General features: G+C 45.3%; 1 protein-coding gene across 1 annotated transcript in view; it reads right to left on the reverse strand.

Moving 5' to 3' along the window:
- The window catches only part of arl2 (ADP-ribosylation factor-like 2), a 10,137-nt gene extending 9,938 nt beyond the window's left edge, over positions 1–199 (reverse strand). Inside the window, exon 1 of the mRNA XM_043682739.1 lies at positions 83–199. Within this exon, the coding sequence (XP_043538674.1) occupies positions 83–147 (65 nt within the window). The 5' untranslated portion in view covers positions 148–199. The remainder of the gene's footprint in view (positions 1–82) is intronic.
- Between the last annotated feature and the right edge of the window lie 18,663 nt (positions 200–18,862).

The raw sequence follows: 18,862 nt of genomic DNA on the forward strand, positions 1-18,862 counted from the left end.
ACGCGGTGTTTTTGAGTGCGGTGATGTATTCCCTCCCTCACCCTCCCCATTTGCCCCCAGCTTGTCTCCGTGCTCAGGATACAGCATCAGGAGCCGCACCTCCCGCTCTTTCTGCTTCATTTTCTTCAGGATGCTCAGGAGCCCCATCCCCCAGCATTGATCAGCCTCGCTCCGCGCATGCGCCGACACCCTGACCTTAAACCCCGCCTCACCAACGCCCTACCCCAATCGGACGCGGGGCCGGCGCGGCTCACGCTCCCTATTGGACGGCGATGCTTTACCCTTCCCCAATGCCTGTCCTCTGCCGCATTCGTTTGGCCGCCGTATCTGTCGATCACCCGTCCCCAGCCAAATGCCATTACCGATTGGACAAGCGTTGTGTCAATCACCTCGCGCCTGTTCCCCGATTGGTTTCGCCTTCCGCCCGCCCCTTGGTTACCGCCAACAAGGGTGCGAGGCGGTGCAAGAAGAGCCCCAGTCGACCGGGAACAAGTACCACAGCGCCACTCACAGCTCGGCGATTGCAATCAATAGTGCATCTTCGAGAACCAGTGCGCTCTGTGAGGGGCAAATGAAAGAGAATGGGATGTGCCATACCTCTGAATAATAATAGAGCGAGCTCCAGGGCCAGAAGCAACATATGTAGTAGGAGCACATTAGGCCATTCAGCCCATCGAGCCTCCTCTACAATTCAATATCATACCAGAGCCTCAACTACACTTTGCCGCGGAACAGTGTGTGGGGGCAGTCCGTGGGTCCATCAAGACCACACCAACCCTCCAAAGGCCATGCCAGCCAAACCCACCTCATTCCTACATTCCCCACGACTAACCCATCCGCCAAGACACAGGGACAATGGATGTAGGTTTACTTGCTGAGCGGAAAGGTTCATTTTCAGATGTTTTGTCACCATACCAGATAACATCTTCAGTGAGCCTCCGAATGAAGCAATAGTGGTATAGCCCACTTTACATGTTTGAGTTTCCTTGGATTGGTAAATCTTTTTCTCAGGAGCTAGTAAATGAGATCCAACTCTATCAACAAACACATTGACTTGAATCCAATTTACCATCCCCGGAGAAAAAGAACAGGAAATGACATCCCCATATGAAATGATGTCACCCAGGAAATTCAAACATATAAATAGAAAGCGGGCTACATCACCAGTGTTTCATCTGCAGGCTCACTGAAGATGTTACCTAGTAGGGTGACAAGACATCCAGCTCAGCGAGCAAACCTACATCCAGAGCCTCAACCTGAGCTATAAATCTTCTCGAAACTCGCTGAGAGGCAATTTAGCATGGCCAATCCACCATAACCTGCACATCTTTGGACTGTGGGAGAAAACAAGAGTACCTGGAGGAAACCCACACATAGGGAGAATGTGCAATCGCCACACAGACAGTCACCAGAGGCTGGCATTGAACCCATGTCCCTGGCACCGTGAGACAACAGTGCTAACCACTGTGCCACCCTGCCATCCAAATCTTGGATTTAATTCTAACTATTATATTCTAAGATAGTGCTAGAGAATGGCAACTCTGTACACTTTTCACTATACATGTAACATTTTGTTAAACATATCTAGTTTTCAAAGTTTGAGAGAAGATTTGTAGCTCGGGTGCTCGTTGTTGTGGTTCTGTTCGCCGAGCTAGGAATTTATGTTGCAGACGTTTCGTCCCCTGTCTAGGTGACATCCTCAGTGCTTGGGAGCCTCCTGTGAAGCGCTTCTGTGATGCTTCCTCCGGCATTTATAGCGGTTTGTCTCTGCCCCCGCTTCCGGTCATCATCTGGTTTGGCAATACTGTTATGACAGAGGTGAACCTCACTGTTAATTAAACCAAACACCCAGAAAAGCTCACCTCAATCTGTTAAAATATGAGTGACCGAGAACTCCCAAAGTCGAAAAACGTGGTGCGAGAAAAGCACAACCGTTGAGCAGCATCCAAGGGGCAGGAGAATCGACATATCGAGCATAAGCTCTTCATCAGGAATGTTCAAAACGTCGATTCTCCTGCTCCTCCGATGCTGCCTGACCTGCTGCACTTTTCCAGCACCACATCCGTCGACTCTGATCTGCAGCATCTGCAGTCCTTAATTTCTCCTCCAGAACTCCTAAATTCAACTATTTAAACATAAATTTATTTTCTAACTCTAAAAGTGAACATTAAACAAAATCTATTCACAAATCCAAGCCCCTTTCTCTTAACCGTTTACTACCTGCCTCCAACTGATTAACAATATGCTGTCCCAATACGATGCTTACTAAAATTACATCAACTTAATTTCAAAACCATTCAGTCCCTATCTTCTGTGTTTTCACTCTTCCAGCTGCTGATCTCCTTAGGTCATCTTAGTCAGAGAGTCATAGAGATGTATAGCATAGAAACTGACCCTTCAGTCCAACTCGTCCATGCCAACCAGATATTCTAACCTAATCTCGTCCCATTTGCCAGCACTTGGCCCATATCCCTCTAAATCCTTCCTATTCATATACCCATCCAGATGACTTTCAAATGTTGTAATTGTACCCACTTCCACCTCTTCCTCTGGCAGCTCATTCCATACATCCCCCACCCTCTGCGTGAAACAGTTGCCCCTAAGGTTCCTTTCAAATTTTGCCCCTCACTCTAAACCTATGCCCTCTCGTTCTGGACTCCCCCACCCCAGGGAAAATACCTTGTCTATTTACCCTATCCATGCCCCTCATGATTTTATAAACCTCTATAAACCGCCTCTGACGCTCCAGCCCCAGCCTGTTCAGCATCTCCCTTTACTCAAATCCTCCAACACGGACAACATCCTTGTAAATCTTTTCTGAACCTTTTCAAGTTTCACAACGTCTTTTCGATAAAGAGAGACCAAGATTGCACACAATAGTGCGCACACCACTAATTTTGGTGTTATTGGTAAACTTACTAACTGTATCTCCTATGTTTATATCCAAATCATTTGTGTAAATGACAAAACGTAGTGGACCCAGCACCGATCCTTGTGGCACTCCACTGGTCACAGGCCTCCAGGTGAAAGGCAACCCTCCATCACCACCCTCTGTCTTGTACCTTCGAGCCGGTTCTGTTTCCAAATGGCTAGTTCGCCCTGTATTCAATGTGATCTAACCTTGCTAACCAGTTTACCGTGAGGAACCTTGTCAAGTACCTTACTGAATTCCATAAGAACAGGGGACGATGCTCACTTCATCGATTGCCAATTGCGACGTGCCATAGCGAGAAACCGTGATGACCCCCTCAGGAGACGGGTTGCAACCAATCGGGTATCCTTTGTTGTCCATTACTTCTTGGGATCTGAAAAACTACACCGTGTTCTTCGCAGCCTGCAACACCTTATCGCTGAGGATGAGCACCTCACCCAGGCCTTCCCTAAACCTTTACTTCTCACCTTTAAACAACTGCCAAACCTCAAAGAAACTATTGTTCACAGCAAACTGCCCAGCCTTCAGGATAAAATCGACCACCACACTGTACAACCCTGTCATGGCAACCACTGCAAATGTGTCAGAGTGTTGACATGGATCCACCATTACACATGGGGACACCACCCACTGTGTACGCTGTAGGTACTGATGTGACTCGGCCAACATTGTCTATCTCATACGCTGCAGGCAAGGATGCCCCGAGGCATGGTATGTTGATGAGACCAAGCCAACGCTATGACAACAGAGGAATGGACACCGCACAACAATCACCAGTCGGGGAACACTTCAGCTGTCAGGGACATTCAGGTGACCATTCTCCAAGCCAGACTTTGGGATAGGCAACAACGCAAAGTGGCCGAGCAGAGGCTGATAGCCAGGTTCAGTATCCATGAGGATGGCCTCGACTGGGATCTTGGGTTCATGTCACACTACAGGTGACCCCACTACGCTATACACACTCACACACACATACAACCCCCACACACTCACCCTCTTATACTCCATGACACACACACACACACACACTCGCATGTGCGCGCGCACACACACTCACTCACTCTCTCATGCACGTGCACACACACGTAAGTCAATGGGGTGAACTTGTATTTGCAGATACATTCTATTTTGCTCAAATAATGTCTGCAGATTGTGCAGCCAGTCAATCCATGTAATATTTTGTAAATTCCACTATGGAAATAGAACCAGTCTGCCTCAAGATTGGGATACAGACAGACTCTAACCTCACACGTTAATGCATTGTTGGAGCTGAGATATCACTTTTTTTGGAGAAAACTTTAAGTTATCTCGAGAATGTAACTTAAAAGAAGTTCTGGGATTTACATATTCATGAACCGAAACCTGCAACCCATTCTAAAAGACGAAAGACTGAACAGCAATCTAGGTTTGTTCAATGTATCATTTCTGTTGCATGACAATGTAATTTTTTGCTGTAAATTCTGTGTCTTATGATCCGGCTCTCTAATCACCCAATGAAGGAGCAACACTTTCAAAGTTAGTGCTTCCAAATAAATCTGTTGGACGATAACCTGGTGTTGCGAGATTTTTAACAAAGCCCACAGAGATTGTGTCCACCTCCCTGTCCTCATCAAACCTCTTCATTACTTTGTCAAAAAAGCTCAATTATGTTTGTCAGACATGATTTCCCACGCAGAAAGTCATTTTGACTATCCTAATGAGTCCTTGCCTTTCCAAATACATGCAAATCCTGATTCCCTCTAAAAACTTGCCCACCACCAATGTCAGGCTCACCGGTTTATAGTCTCCTGGCTTGTCCTTATCATCTTTCTTAAATTATAGCACCACATTAGCTAACCTTCAGTCTTCTGGCACCTCACTTGTGACTATCAATGATACAAATTTCTTAGTAAGGTGCCTATCAATCACTTCCCCAGCTTCCCAGAGTTCTAGGGTACACCTGATCAGGTCCTGGGGATTTATCCACTTTTACACATTTTAAGACATCCAGCACTTCCTCCTCTGTAACATGGACATTTTAAGTGGTCACCATCTATTCCCTCACATTCTATATCTTCCATGTCCTTCTCCACAACAAACACTGATGCAAAATACTCGTTTAGTATCTCCCCCATCTTCTGCGGCTCCATACAAAGGCCTTGCTGATCTTTTGCCTTGCTGATCTTTGAGGGGCCCTGTTCTCTCCCTAGTTACCCTTTTGTCCTTAATGCATTTACAGAATCCCTTTGGATTCTCCTTAATCCTATTTGCCAAAGCACTCTCATGTCCCCTTTTTGCTGTCCTGATTTCCCTCAAGTACACAGAGGAACCTCAACTATCCGAATATCAATTTTCTCGAGTTCCCGATACAAACGTTACCTCAAAGACGTGTTTCCAACACTGATTGCATCTTTTGTTTACAGGGATTAAACCGGCAGTTTCCAAATGACTGACCTCCCGCCTTCTCTTTTTCCCCGCACTTTCCCTGGAGTTCTACAGAGGGGTGTACCCTAATCCCCCCTTCCCCAGATGATCTCTCCAGCATTGCCCTGTGTCAAAAAGTTGCAGTAAAAAGTTGTGTGGGTGTGGGGCTATGGCTGTGTATTGTCTGTGTGCTAGTTGGAGACTTACCTCACAAAGGCAGCAGCAGTCTTGTTGTTGGCGTCCAGTCCGGCTGCCCCAGAGAGGATGAGCAGTTTTGGACAGGGTTGGGGGGCAGGGGCTCACGCGCGGTTGATTATCCGAACAAAATAATGCCCACCCACCTCGTTCAGATAATCGAGGTTCTTCTGTACTTCTACTGCCTTTCTACTCCAAGGATTCACCTGATCTGTCCTCCTTCCTCTTACCCAAACCCTCAATTTCTCTAGTCATCCAGCATTCCCTACATCTATCAGCCTTGCCTTTCACCCTAACAGGAACATACCGTCTCCGGACTCTCATGACCTCATTTTTGAAGGTTTTACCTGCAAATTTCTTTCCCCAATCAAAAGTTCTTGCCTAATACTGTCAAAATTGGCCTTCTTCCAGTTTAGAACTTCAATTTTGAGATCCAGTCTATTCTTTTCCACCACTATTTGAAAACCAATAGAAGTAAGATCGCTGTCCTCCAATGACATCTCAGTCACCCGCCCTGCCTTATTTACCAAGAGTAGGTCAAGTTTTGCACCTTCTCTAGTCAGTACATCCATATATTGAATCAGCAAATTTTCTTCTATAAACTTAAATTCCTCTCCATCTAAACCTTTAACACTATGGCAGCCCCAATCTATGTTTGGTAAGTTAAAATCCCCTACCAGTACCACCCTATTATTCTTAGAGATAAATGAGATCTCACGAATTTGTTTCTCAATTTCCCCACTGACTATAGTCAGGGAAGTCCATACACAATGCTATTAAGGTGATCATTCCTTTGTTCTCAGTTTCACCCAAATAACTTCCTCAGACACATGCCCAGGAATATCCTCAAGTACAGTGCAATGCTATCTCTTACCAAAAATGCCGCTACCCCCTCCTCTCTTCTCCCCCTTTCTATTCTTCCTATAGCATTTGTATCCTGCAACATTAAGCTGGACCCTCTGGTTCGGGACCCCATCATTGCACATCAGGCCATTACTTCCAGGACTGACACAGACCTCCATTCCTCGAGATCTCCCCTTTTTGGCTTCCTACCTCATAGAACCCAATCCCATGCAGCCCACTCCCATGTTTTAAATTGGCAGACCCATCATTGTAGGCGGTTCCTTCCCCACTGAAGTTATTTATTCTTAATCTTGACTCAACATTGATCCCCTTGTTCATTCCCTTCCCACTTACATTCATGTTTCTTTGAAACTTGGCAGCTGTTTCACGATTTCCAGTGCCCTAGCCCAGCTGCCTCGTCTTCACCAGGGACTTGGGTGTCCTGTTGCTTTCATCTTAATGCAAGTTTGATAGAGTTTTCTAATTTCTTCGAGAGCAAGATGTTATATTGGCACTTAGCTCTCTGGCTCTACGGCAGTTACTCTGACCAATTTTCAGAACGTCTGCATTCTTTTACCCCAACATCAGATCACCTCATTGGTTCAATGTCGGCAAAATAATAAATTAAAACTCAACTGGGTTTTCGTATTCTGGTAGGAGAAAGAGAGGACTGCAAAGATCATGATTTTGGTGCTGGAAAAGCACAGCCAGTCAGGCAGCATTCCAAGGAGCAGGAGAATCGATGTTTCGGGTATAAGACCTTCATCAGGAAATTTTCTTATGAAGACCTTATCCCCAAAATGTCGATTCTCCTGCTCCTTTGTTGCTGCCTGACCTGCTGTGCTTTTCCAGCATCACACACTACTTTTAATATCCTGGGGCATAATTTAAACTGACTGGTTAAATTGGAGTTGTCAAAACAGCACCCAAAACTCAGGTATCCATTTCACAGCCAAATGTTACCTATTTTCAAGTTTCCATAACCCGGAGACTGCTATCTAGTCATATCATAGGTGCCTGTAATCTCAGTTCAGAATAGCACTCTCTCCAAGGTACAGTACATGCCTTCAACAGCATAATAGTACCCTTTAGTATCGTGTATAACTCAATGAGATCTTCTCTCATGCTTCTAAACTTCAGAGAATATAGGTCTAAACTGGTCACTCACTCGTTACAAGACATGGGTGGCATGGTGGCTCAGTGGTTAGCACTGCTGCCACACTGCACCAGGGACCTGGGCTCAATTCCCACCTTGGGCGACTGACTGTGTGGAATTTGCACATTCTCACTGTGTATGCGTGGGTTTCCTCCAGGTGCTCCGGTTTCCTCCCACAGTCCAAAAATGTGCAGGTCAGGGTGGATTAACCATGCTAAATTCATAATGTTAGGTGCAGGGGTAAGTGGAGGGGAATGGGTCTGGGTGGGTTGCTCTTCGGAGGGTCAGTGTGGACTTGTTGGGCCGCAGGGCCTGTTTCCACACTGTAGGGAATCTAATCAAACCCTCATCGCTGGAATTTATTGAGTGACCCTCCTCTGAATATTGCTCTCTAAACCCCTCACCCAATCTAACCTGGCTTCTCTCAGGTCTCACTCTGGCTTGGTTAGGAGGGTGGTGCAGTTATCATCACAGCATGCTGATGTCTACCTTGCAGAGGTCACCTCAGATACTTCCACCTCGACCCCCTGGATCAGGACATTGCACATCAGGCCATTACTTCCAGGACTGACACAGACCTCCACTCCGAGATCTCCCCTTTTTGGCTTCCTACCTCAGAACCCAATCCCATGCAGCCCACTCCCATGTTTTAAATTGGCAGACCCATCATTGTAGGCTGTTCCTTCAAATAATAAGTTATTTATTCTTATCTTGACTCAACATTGATCCCCTTGTTCATTCCCTTCCCACTTACATTCGTGTTTGTTTGAAACTTGGCAGCTGTTTCACGATTTCCAGTGCCCTAGCCCAAGCTGCTTCATCTTCACCATGGGCTTGAGTGTCCTTAAAGAAGTGCATAATACCCGCCAATACCCTAGAAACTTTCAGAGACAAGTAGGCAATGCAGGGCTTGGAGTGCATTATCAAACCCTCCAACTTCAGTTTAATTTAAACCCCTCCCTCATCCCCTAATGTTGCTGCTGCACTGCCCCTAGTGGGCAGTGCCAGTATTTCATTAGTTGTTCAATCGGTTACACAAATAAGGTGGAATTTTGCTGAAAGAAAATTGAGGTCTACCTGCAGCAACCTGATACAATTTTTAAAAAGCACTTCCTTAGGCAGCTGGCCATCAAAATTCCAACTGCCTGCTCCTTTTCGGTGGTTTGTTTTACCTGGGTGTTGTTGGAGTGAGAACTCTAATATCAAAGCATTCAGTGAGGGGAACACTGAAAGGGCTGGATGCATTATTTCACCCCTCTAGTTACCTCATTATCACCCCGACCCCACCTTAACATTTCCCTTCACTATTTGGTCATCTTACAATGCCCCTAGCATTCATTACAACAGCTGGGCTCCTCCCCACTTGGGTTTCTGGACAGGGAGAGGATTCTGATGGGAAAGGTGGAAACTGGTGTGTGAGAGAAAATAAAACCTTTGTAGATCTCCAAGCCCAATTCAAGGAATGCATGTTGCTCTGTGGTGCAGGGGGAGCATAAGACAGGCAGGGGAAGGTTTGTCACGAAGGACGGTATTGGAATTCCAAGGATGCCCATAGAGACCAAGCAGGCTATAGAGGATGAAGCAAATCATCCACACATGTCAGTTGGGTAGGGGGTCTTCCAACAGTCAGTCACACAGCAAGAAAACAGAACCTTTGGTCCAACCAATCCATGCCAATCATAATTCCAAACTAAACTGGTCCCATGTGCCTGCACTTAGCCCATATCCCACCAAACATGTCTTTACCATGTACTTATCTCAATGTCTTATAAACATTGAGAGTATACCTGCATCCACCACTTCCTCTGAAGTCATTCCACATAAAAACTAAACAAAATTGCCCCTCACGTCTTTAAGCATCTCTCTCCTCTCACCTTAAAAAAAATCCCCTTGTCTTGAAATCCCCGACCCGAGGCAAAAGTCACCTGCCATTCACCTTATCTATATGCCCCTCATTTTATAAATGCCAAAAAGGTCATCTCTCAACATCCTATGCTCCAGTGAAAGAAGACCCAGACTAAACAGCCTCTCCTTTTGACTCAAACCCTCCATTCCCAGCAACATCCTTATAAATCTTCTGAACCCTTTCCAGCTTTAATATCTTTCATAAGACAGGGCAACCAGACCTGGACAATTCTCCAGAAGAGGCCTAAATCTTGTACATCTCAACATAGTGTGCAAAGCGAGACTGACCAGAAGGGTCTCGGGGATGAAGGATTTTAGCCACAGTCAAGAGTCACTACCCTGGGGGCGAAGGAGATAGAGGGGAGATTTGATCTGATCCTACTTTTATTTAGGAAATTGGCTTCCATTCACTGGAAGTACAAGGACCAGATGAGGGGAGACAGGTTTAGTGTAAGGACCTTTATTGACCCAGAACATGCTGCCCCAAAAGGGAGGGGGCAGAGAAGCAGAGACAATGAACTATTTCAAAAAGGGAACCGGAAGGGGTACCTGCAGGAAACAAACCTACAAAGGCCCCACACACAGTACTGGAGGGTGGGTGAATGGACTGACCAATAATAATTCAATATCAGTCCTGCCCAACAAAGGGTAATGAAAGCAAATTCAATAGGGCACCTTCATAACAGGGAAAAAAAAGGAAATACATGAAGGGAACAAATAATTGCCAAACCATAGGGAAGTGCGTTGTGAGGGGATGGAGAAAACGATGAGTGTAATTGGATAGCGCACACAGTTCAAATAGCTCCCTTTTTTTCTATACCATTCAATGTTTCAGGGTGTTGGCTTCCTCATGATTCAATGACAGCTTAAACAACTGAAACACAGACCACCTCCCTTCCCACATACCGTTGGCGAGGAATGCCTGCTCTGTGCCCAGCTCCTGAAAGGCTCACTTGGCTGTGCAGATAACCACACACATGCACGATTTGTACTGGCAACTGAACCAGGTTATTTCTCAACAGCCAATACAAACAAACCACCAGGTGAGCACCAGAGATGCTCCGGCACATCAAACTGTTATGTACGGGCTGTTAGAATGAGCTAGCACAGCTCAGGAACTAAACAGATTCCCTTCCCAAAAGGGAGCGACCCAGAGAAAAGGCTGAAACCAGGAGGGTTAATCCAGCAAAGGCTGGGGCCACAGCACATAAGAGGTGGCAGGAATCGGATTACTCAGAACTTGCAAACACATGAGCGCCATTCTGATTGCCTTGAATAACCCAGTGGGAAGGAGCCTCAGACACTGCTGTTACTGTCTTGATGATGGACGGTTTCATTTGCACTAGTGTCACCCAGACTAACTCTGCTGCCAAAGCACAGCTGTGCCCTTTGCAAACTGCCTCAAAGTCAGACTGGTTACGGATTCTGGGCACGTACTGTCTGAAGGGGGCCTTGAGGGAATCAAACTGCAAACAGTCGCACACTGGAGCTAATTAAACGCACCATTATACTGGCCATCAACTCCAGGCTACAAATAACTTTTGGTCAGGCCAGCAAGATGACATTCCCTTTTGTAAATAATAACTAAGATTTTCAACATGAAAATCCAAATGAAATAGAGAGTGAGTACTGGATTCCATTGCTACTGGACATACATTCTTGTCAGCTTCAGTAACATTAGATGTAGCAGCAGATGAATTTTACTAGTACAGACTCACTCTGCGCTGACCCTCTGCCGGCACATGTATACACAGAAAAAAATACGCTCAGGACATGACATTTGTGCATGAAGCCTTTATTGACAATACTGTTTGTACATGAATTCCCAAAAAGACTTTGGTTCATGCTAATACCTAGTATCATACAGAACATAGAATTGAAAATGCAGAAGCTATGATAAAAAACTACACAAGACAAGAACTGACCATGAAAACTTTGAGGTTTCTATATAAAGACCTGTAAGTGATGAGAATCTACACAGGTTAGGTTCTCTCTTGCTTGAGTGATATGCAAACTGCACTTTGTCCTGGGACGTCTTGTTTTGAGATTTAAGTATTGGTCACATGGAGCACAAATGGGAAAGTGTTTTGAAGGGGTGGACAGGAGATGGGGAGAGAATTGCCCAGCATCTTGCCCAATAATCAGGTCTTGCCATTGTTATGTCCGTTATTTTCCTTTCCTGTAACTGTGACACCTCAGTATAATCTCGGGCGAGCTGGAGAAAGCCAGCAGAATAACTTAGCCACAACTACTCTACTGAGTGGAGAGTCAAAACAATACATCTCCCACTCCAAGTCCAAGTCAGCTTGCTGCCTGGGGTGAAGCTGACACTGTTTTAGCCTTCGTGGTCCTCACTAGCCTTGCCAGGTAGCGAGAATATGACAGAAATCCTGTGTGCTCTCAAGGGAGAAACTGACTTTAGTCATGGACGTACCTGAGTTAACACTCACCCAAGGATAAGCAAATTTCAGCTCACACAAGATGATCATTTCTAATCTCACAGTCACGTTGCTTTGGGAGAAGTGTCTGAATTATAACCAAAACATTCTCCATGTTCATGTTCAACATTAACCAGACAGACTACACATGAAATGCTTTGTAGTGTTTCACTCTCCTCACGTAAGGACATAACTGAGCAGTTCAGAGAAAATTCATGCCATGATTTTTTTTGGAATGAAGAGATTTCTATGAAAGCTTGAGCGCTTGGGCTATTACTCATTGAAGTTTCAATGAGAGGGAGGTGACAGTGAAAGGAAACATTGCTTCGTTGAGTTCAGAGAAGATTTACTAGGATGATCCCTGATATGGAGGGAGTGCCTGAAAAGCAAAGTCTAAACAGGTTGAGACGCTTACTCACCGGAGCTCAGAAGAGACGACCTGACTGAAACATGACAGGCGCTTAACAGGTAAATGCTGAGAGGAGGTTTCTCCTCATGGGACAGTCTAGGATCAGAGGGCATAGCTTCAGAATAAATGGGCTCCAATGAAAAGGAATTTCTTCTCTCAAAGGATTGTAAATCTTTGGAACTCCTGACAGAGATCTGCGGGGGGCAGAGTCCATGAGTATATTTAAGGCTGAGAGATGTATTCTTGATCAGTTGTGGAAGCAAGAGTTACAGGGAAAGGGCACTAAAGTGGATGTGAGGAATGTCAGATCAGCCACAATCCTAATGAGTGGTGAAACAAGCTCAAGAGGCTGAACAGCCTACTCCTGTTCCGATTACTTATGTTTGATAGATTGGATGCTGGGAGAACGTTTCCCCTCAGGGGGAAATATTTAGAACTAGGGGGACACAGTCTAACAATCTGGGGTCTCCCAGTTAACACAGAGATGAGAACTCTTGTTTTAAGTAAGTGGAGTTGCGGGACAAAAATCTTAAAATTCAGTCCAATAATTGCGAACAAAATGAATTTTTTTGCAAAAGAATTACCGTTTCCTAAAGCAACCTGGAACAGCTGTCCGACTTGGGAAGTTAAATCATTCAATCAAGCAAAACTTGACTAGTGAGAACGAACAGCTGAGTTGCCATCAGCTTCAAATTTAAGGTGCTTCTGAATTTTGCATAAAGGTTGGACATTAAAGATCTGATAAGACCTGAATTTTCTCCACACAGACTGTTCATCTATGGAATTCTCTACCACAAAGAGCATGGAAGTTGGGGCATCAAATAGAGTCATGGCTGTTTTAGATAGAGTTTGATTCATGAGGGAGTCAAACATATTGGGGGTGGGGGAGTACAGGAAAGAAAGTTGCATTAAAATCATAATCAGATCAGTCATGACCTTTTGAATGGCAAGGCAGGAGCGACGGGGTGAATGGCCTACCCCTTTTCCTATTTCTTAGAGACAATAGTAGCAATAAAAATCAAAGCAGATATTGCAGCGTAGTCTGTCCAAACCTCAAGAACAAATTTCAGGTAAGCTCTGTGTCATGTGTATAAATAGTTCAAAGGGATTACCACTCAGTTAATCTACAGGTAGCAGAGGAGCTACTTACCAGACATCAATGAGCCACTGGACTTAGATCAGTGTCCAACAGCAGCAACTCTACCAGGTAATAGGTGCCAGGCTCCTGGGGAGGACTGGGCAGGGGAAGAAATAAAGCATCAGAGCACAGTAAGTGATAAAGTACTTTCAGATAGAGACAGGAAACAAAACTAAACTGTGAAATCTCCTTACTGATGGTATTCTGTTTGCAACAGCAGTGTTCACAAGTGTCGCCCGAGGAGGTTGGGCATCCCCTTCCCATTAAATTAGTGTCAAATGGTTTTGTATCAAATAACCTCACTCACTTGCCTCAGAATAGCTCATTCCCAGGGTTACCAAAGTTTTATTCTCCCGCTGTTCAGCATTCAGGTGGCCAAGGAATGGATTCCTCCGAGTTGTTTTTCAGAGCAGTGTTTTAAGGCAAAGTAAGCTCACAGGTTTAATAAGGCAGAGAGAACAGCAGCAGCCCAAAGTGCCAACCAACTGAACCAGTGCGTCGCCCCAGAGCATGATCAGCACAGTGCCTCAAACAACCCGTCCTGTTAAGCTGGGGGCTCAGCTCCCAGCAAATTCACTGACTGTGAGCCACCCTCCTCAGCAATGAACAACTGCAAAGTCAAATCTTTGAACCAAGTTGCAAAAGCAACCGTTCAGTGATCAAAATTTTACCATGTAGAAAATACACTTTTGTTTTTGGGATGCAGCTGACAGTACCTGTCCCCGAGTCTAGCTGCTCCAACAACATCGAGGCCGCCTTTTATTTGTAGGACTGGACTCAAAAGCAAGCCCACTCCAGACCAGAGTAACAGGTTTTCCTCCAAAGGACTTCACAAAAGTAATGGGATTTGTTGACAATCTGCAGACTTCACCGTTATTTATCTATAGCCGACCCCAACTTAATTAGAAACCGAAAGAAGTATGGATGTTGTAAATCAGCGTCAACAATAGAAATTGCTGGAAAAGCTCAGGAGGTCTGGCAGCATCAGAGAGAACAGAGTTAACGTTTTCGGTCAAGTAACCCTTCCTCAGAACTCGACTAAAACTTATCGCACTCAAATTTTACAATTTGCTGCCATCAAGTTAAAGATGGCACAAAGATGCAGCAAAACAGAACAGGTTCATTTTCTATGACACAGTAACATGTCACACTGATTGAGGGAGAGACAGGTATAATGGTAATGTCACTAGTCTAATAATCCAGATGGCCAGACTAATGGGAGACATAGGTTCAAAACCCTGTGGTTGACAGAATTTAAACTCAATTAATTAATGAAGTCAACTACCATCCACTGTTGTGAAAGACCATCTGCTTCACTAACATTCTTTAGGGAAGGAAACCCTGCCATCCTCACCCAGTCTGGCCTACATCAGATTTGAGACCCATACCAATGGGGTTGACTTAACAGCGCTCTGAAACAATCCAGGCAAGCCACTCAGTTAGAGGACAACTAGGGATGGGCAACACATGCTGAGAAAAAGACAACATGCCCAAGGCTGAGGTCTCAGAACAGACGTTACTTCGAACTCAGGCCCTAGCCTAAATTGGTCTCTGTTTACTCAACAATGAGACTCTAATCGCTATTCTGGTATGGAAGCAATGTGGGACCCACGCACCACTGAACTGCTCCTCCTCAGCAGACTCAAATACATTTCAATACAACTTAGCACGCACTGTAAACGACAAGACAACTATTGTTATCAGTATACCCATTAATTCTGTGCAACCCCAAACAGTTCGACCCATTCAGATGGGTAAAAAGGAGGAAACTGGTTGAAGAGCAGCACAGGAAGCATATAACAATGCAGGTTAAACATTCCCTTTCCCAAATTACTCACCTCTCTCTCAATTATAAATATTTTGAGAGAATGTAGTTCCTCCAGTGAGAGCACAGCTCATCTACCCAGAAAACCTGGTGGAATGGTGCGACTGGATAGCTCTTTGTAAAGAATGTCAGTTAGAGGAAAGCAACAATAGGGTTACAACAAGCATGCACGATGGCTGAATATTGCAGTGTGCTGATTAAGTGACAGGAAAGCTACACAGTAGCCTCAGTGGCTGCACCTCTTGTAATTCAAAAGAGCATCAGAATCTGATGTAAGAGCACAATCAGCAGGGAGGCTAGATTATATGGTCTGGCAAGGTTGTTTTGCCATTCTGTACAAGCATGGTTGATCTTTAGCCTCAACTCCCACTTTCCCGCCATATTAGCTTCCTTCAATTCTGACACAACAAAGGCTGAACTCCAGCCTAGTCTAAATGCCACGAGCTGATTATCCAGGCCAACAATCCGAGGAAGGTACCGAAAGTGCAGATGCTCATACACTGCCTTTATTATAGGACAGACGCATAGAATAAAAGAATCCCTACAGTGTGGAAACAGACCCTTCAGCCCAACAAGCCCACAACAACCCTCCAAAAAGAGTAACCCACCCAGACCCATTCTCCTACCCTATTACTCTACATTTATTCCTGACTAATGCACCTAATCTACACATCGCTGGGCACTATGGGCAATTTAGCATGGCCAAATCACCTAACCTGCACATCTCTGCACTGTGGGAGGAAACCGAGCACCGGGAGGAAACTCCACACAGACATGGGGGGAACGTGCAAACTCCACACAGACAGTCACCTGAGGCTGGAATCAAACACTGATCCCCAGCACTGAGGCAGCAGTGCTAACCACTGAGCCTCCATACCACCTCTTTAGGGTGAGCTTCATAAACAGAGGCTCCATCTGCACACCCAGATAGCTGTAAAAGGTCCTAGGGTGTTACTGGCAGAAGAGGTGGTGACAGGGTACAGGTCGGGAGGAGTTACAGGGAGATCCCTCTCAGGATTTGACTGACATTGATCTCTCAATCAGCTCAGCACCTTTGAAGAAAGATCAACCAGCCGTTTTGCTTTTGTTCATTAAATATGGGTGTTGCAGGCTGGCCCGGCACTGGTTTCCCATTTTAAATGCCCCTAAAGAACTTGCTTTGGAGCTGCCGTCACAAACAACGCAGAGATGTTAATTCCAAAGCATCCCTCAGTCAAAGACTTAGTTCTGAAGCACAGACACGCACCAGCTATTTGTGCACAGCAAGGTCCCACAAAAAAGTGAACAAACAGTTAGAGCTGTTCCTTGCTGGTGTGGCCTGGGGGTGAAATGCCTTCTGAGTATTGCATGTTTATCTGCCCACCTGTAGAGGCAGACAGAACCTCTTGCTTTCTCTTCTCAAAAGGCCCATCAAGTCCTATTGACAGGTCAGCAACACTAATCCCAAAGGTATTCATAAGGAAAACTTGACCTCCAAATGTCTAAAGGTACCACAGATAAAATCAGAGATCTGTGGTAAAGCAGCACTTAACTCAAGTACACCATCCAAAGCCATGCGTGGGGTACTATAGGCTCACCTTAGTTGAGAGAAACGATCAGCAAGTGTCAGAACATCTTACCACAACGCTTTCGGTAGATTTTCACCTCTGCTGTCTCATCAGGCTGCCAGGAGATAGAATTACTTTGTAACGTGGTTGAACTGGAAGATGTTGGAGGAGTTTGGTCAGGCTGCAGAGGAGGACCTCCAGTGGCAGAGTGAGCAGGGTCTGGAGGGAGAAACATTCAAGAATTAAATCAGTCATCTTAGCACTGATAAAGCAATCAGGCAGGTAGGAACAGGATTCAGTGTCTGGAGGTGTTCCCTCTTCAAGGCAGCGCATCTTAGAATATAACTGAACCATGCCAGTGGTGTGGGTGTAAGGCCACATTCAGGACTTCATATAGTAAACATTTGTGTTCTGTCTGCGCCAGTGATACAAACAAAACCAGCTAACCACAAAATTCAGATTTCTACTATGCACTCAAAATTCCCTGTGGTTAGTGGAGATTCTGCTTGTACCCCTCATTATGGAGCATGGCCTGGAAGTATAGCAAAAACGATGCAAGTGTGGGCACCTAATTTGTCAGATTTGAAACGCTATCTTACTTGGAACAGAAAGACTATTCAACTCAGACAGAATCCTAGAGTAGAAACAGGCTATTTGAAAAGTAGCCTTTTCACCAACTCTTTGAAAAGTAGCCCACCCACACCCGTTTCTCTACCCTATTACTCTACATTTACCCTGACTAATGCACCAAACCCACACATCTCTGAACACGATGGGGCAATTTAGCACGGCCAATCCACCCTAACCTGCACATCTTTGGATTATGGGAGGAAACCGGAGCACCCGGAGGAAACTCCACGCAGACATGGGGAGAATGTGCAAACTCGACACAAACAGTCACCCTAGGCTGGAATCAAACCCAGGTCCCTGGCACTGAGAGGCAGCAGCGCTAACTACTGAACCACTGTGCCACCCTTAAAGCCCACTAGTAATCCCTGTCCAGGCTTGCCATTTTCCAAACTCAACTATTTAAACTCTCCCTGATCAGCCTCCCAGTATAGCTTCCACCTTCTATAAACTAAATCTCATCAAAAACCTCACTGCCTATATCTCGGCTCTCACCATATCCAGTTCATATATCACCTGTGCTTAGTGGCCATTACTGAGGATATAGGATGAGGAGGTTTGGATGGAGTTCAACTTAACAGAATGTAGAAAGTGGAAGACAAGCTAAGAGACCACTGAAATAGTCAAAACTGTAGGTTGAGATTAGCACAGTTAAGTGGTTCTTTTTGGCTGGAATGGAAGCAAAGGGCCTTTTTCTGTGCTTTAGACCTTTGTCTCTTTCCTGGTCAAGCCCATCTCAATTTTAGAAAAAACTACTCCCTTGACAGCCTTGCACTTTCCTATCTTGTGATTTCCTCCAGCTCCACACAGGCCTCAAAGCACCCTGCATTCCTTCACATCTCTAACGCATCCATTTCCCTCATCCCACCACAGAAGGCAATGCTTCAGGCAGGTGAGCCCCAAGTTCAGGTACTGCTCCCTCAAAGCTCCCCCTCACTGTGGCCACCTTTGAGATTTCTTCACGCTGGGCACTTGACATCACCCAGCTCAAGGATGAAAGGTTTGGTCCAGTGCTTTAATTCAAGTTTTGTCTGTGCAGGAAAGAGGGTTGTTGTTGCAACATCTCAATCTTCAATCAGGCTTTAAAGTCTCCCTTTCTCTCATTCATATTTCTATGATGTGCCTTGGAACAAGTTTTATTTTTAAATAACTCAAGATTTGTTGAAGCCAAGGGATTTTTCAGATGTTGTTGCTGATCAGCCCACTCAAACTTCAGGTAAGCAACTGGCGATTCTGAGCATTTGGCAGCCTCTCTCATTTCTCGGAACTCCCGACTCCTGGAGAAGCAGGAAGCATCTTATCCCAAAGGGGCAAGATGAGCTTCTCATCAAGGGTACTATCCTCTTGCACACACAAAAATGTAACCTAATACTTTAGGTAACCCAACCTAGCATCCAACTGCAGCCTGCAAACCCCTGGCTCCATTACCCCCATCTAACTCGTA

Source organism: Chiloscyllium plagiosum, chromosome 45 (genome assembly GCF_004010195.1).
Source record: "Chiloscyllium plagiosum isolate BGI_BamShark_2017 chromosome 45, ASM401019v2, whole genome shotgun sequence".
NCBI classification, from domain to species: Eukaryota; Metazoa; Chordata; class Chondrichthyes; order Orectolobiformes; family Hemiscylliidae; genus Chiloscyllium; species Chiloscyllium plagiosum.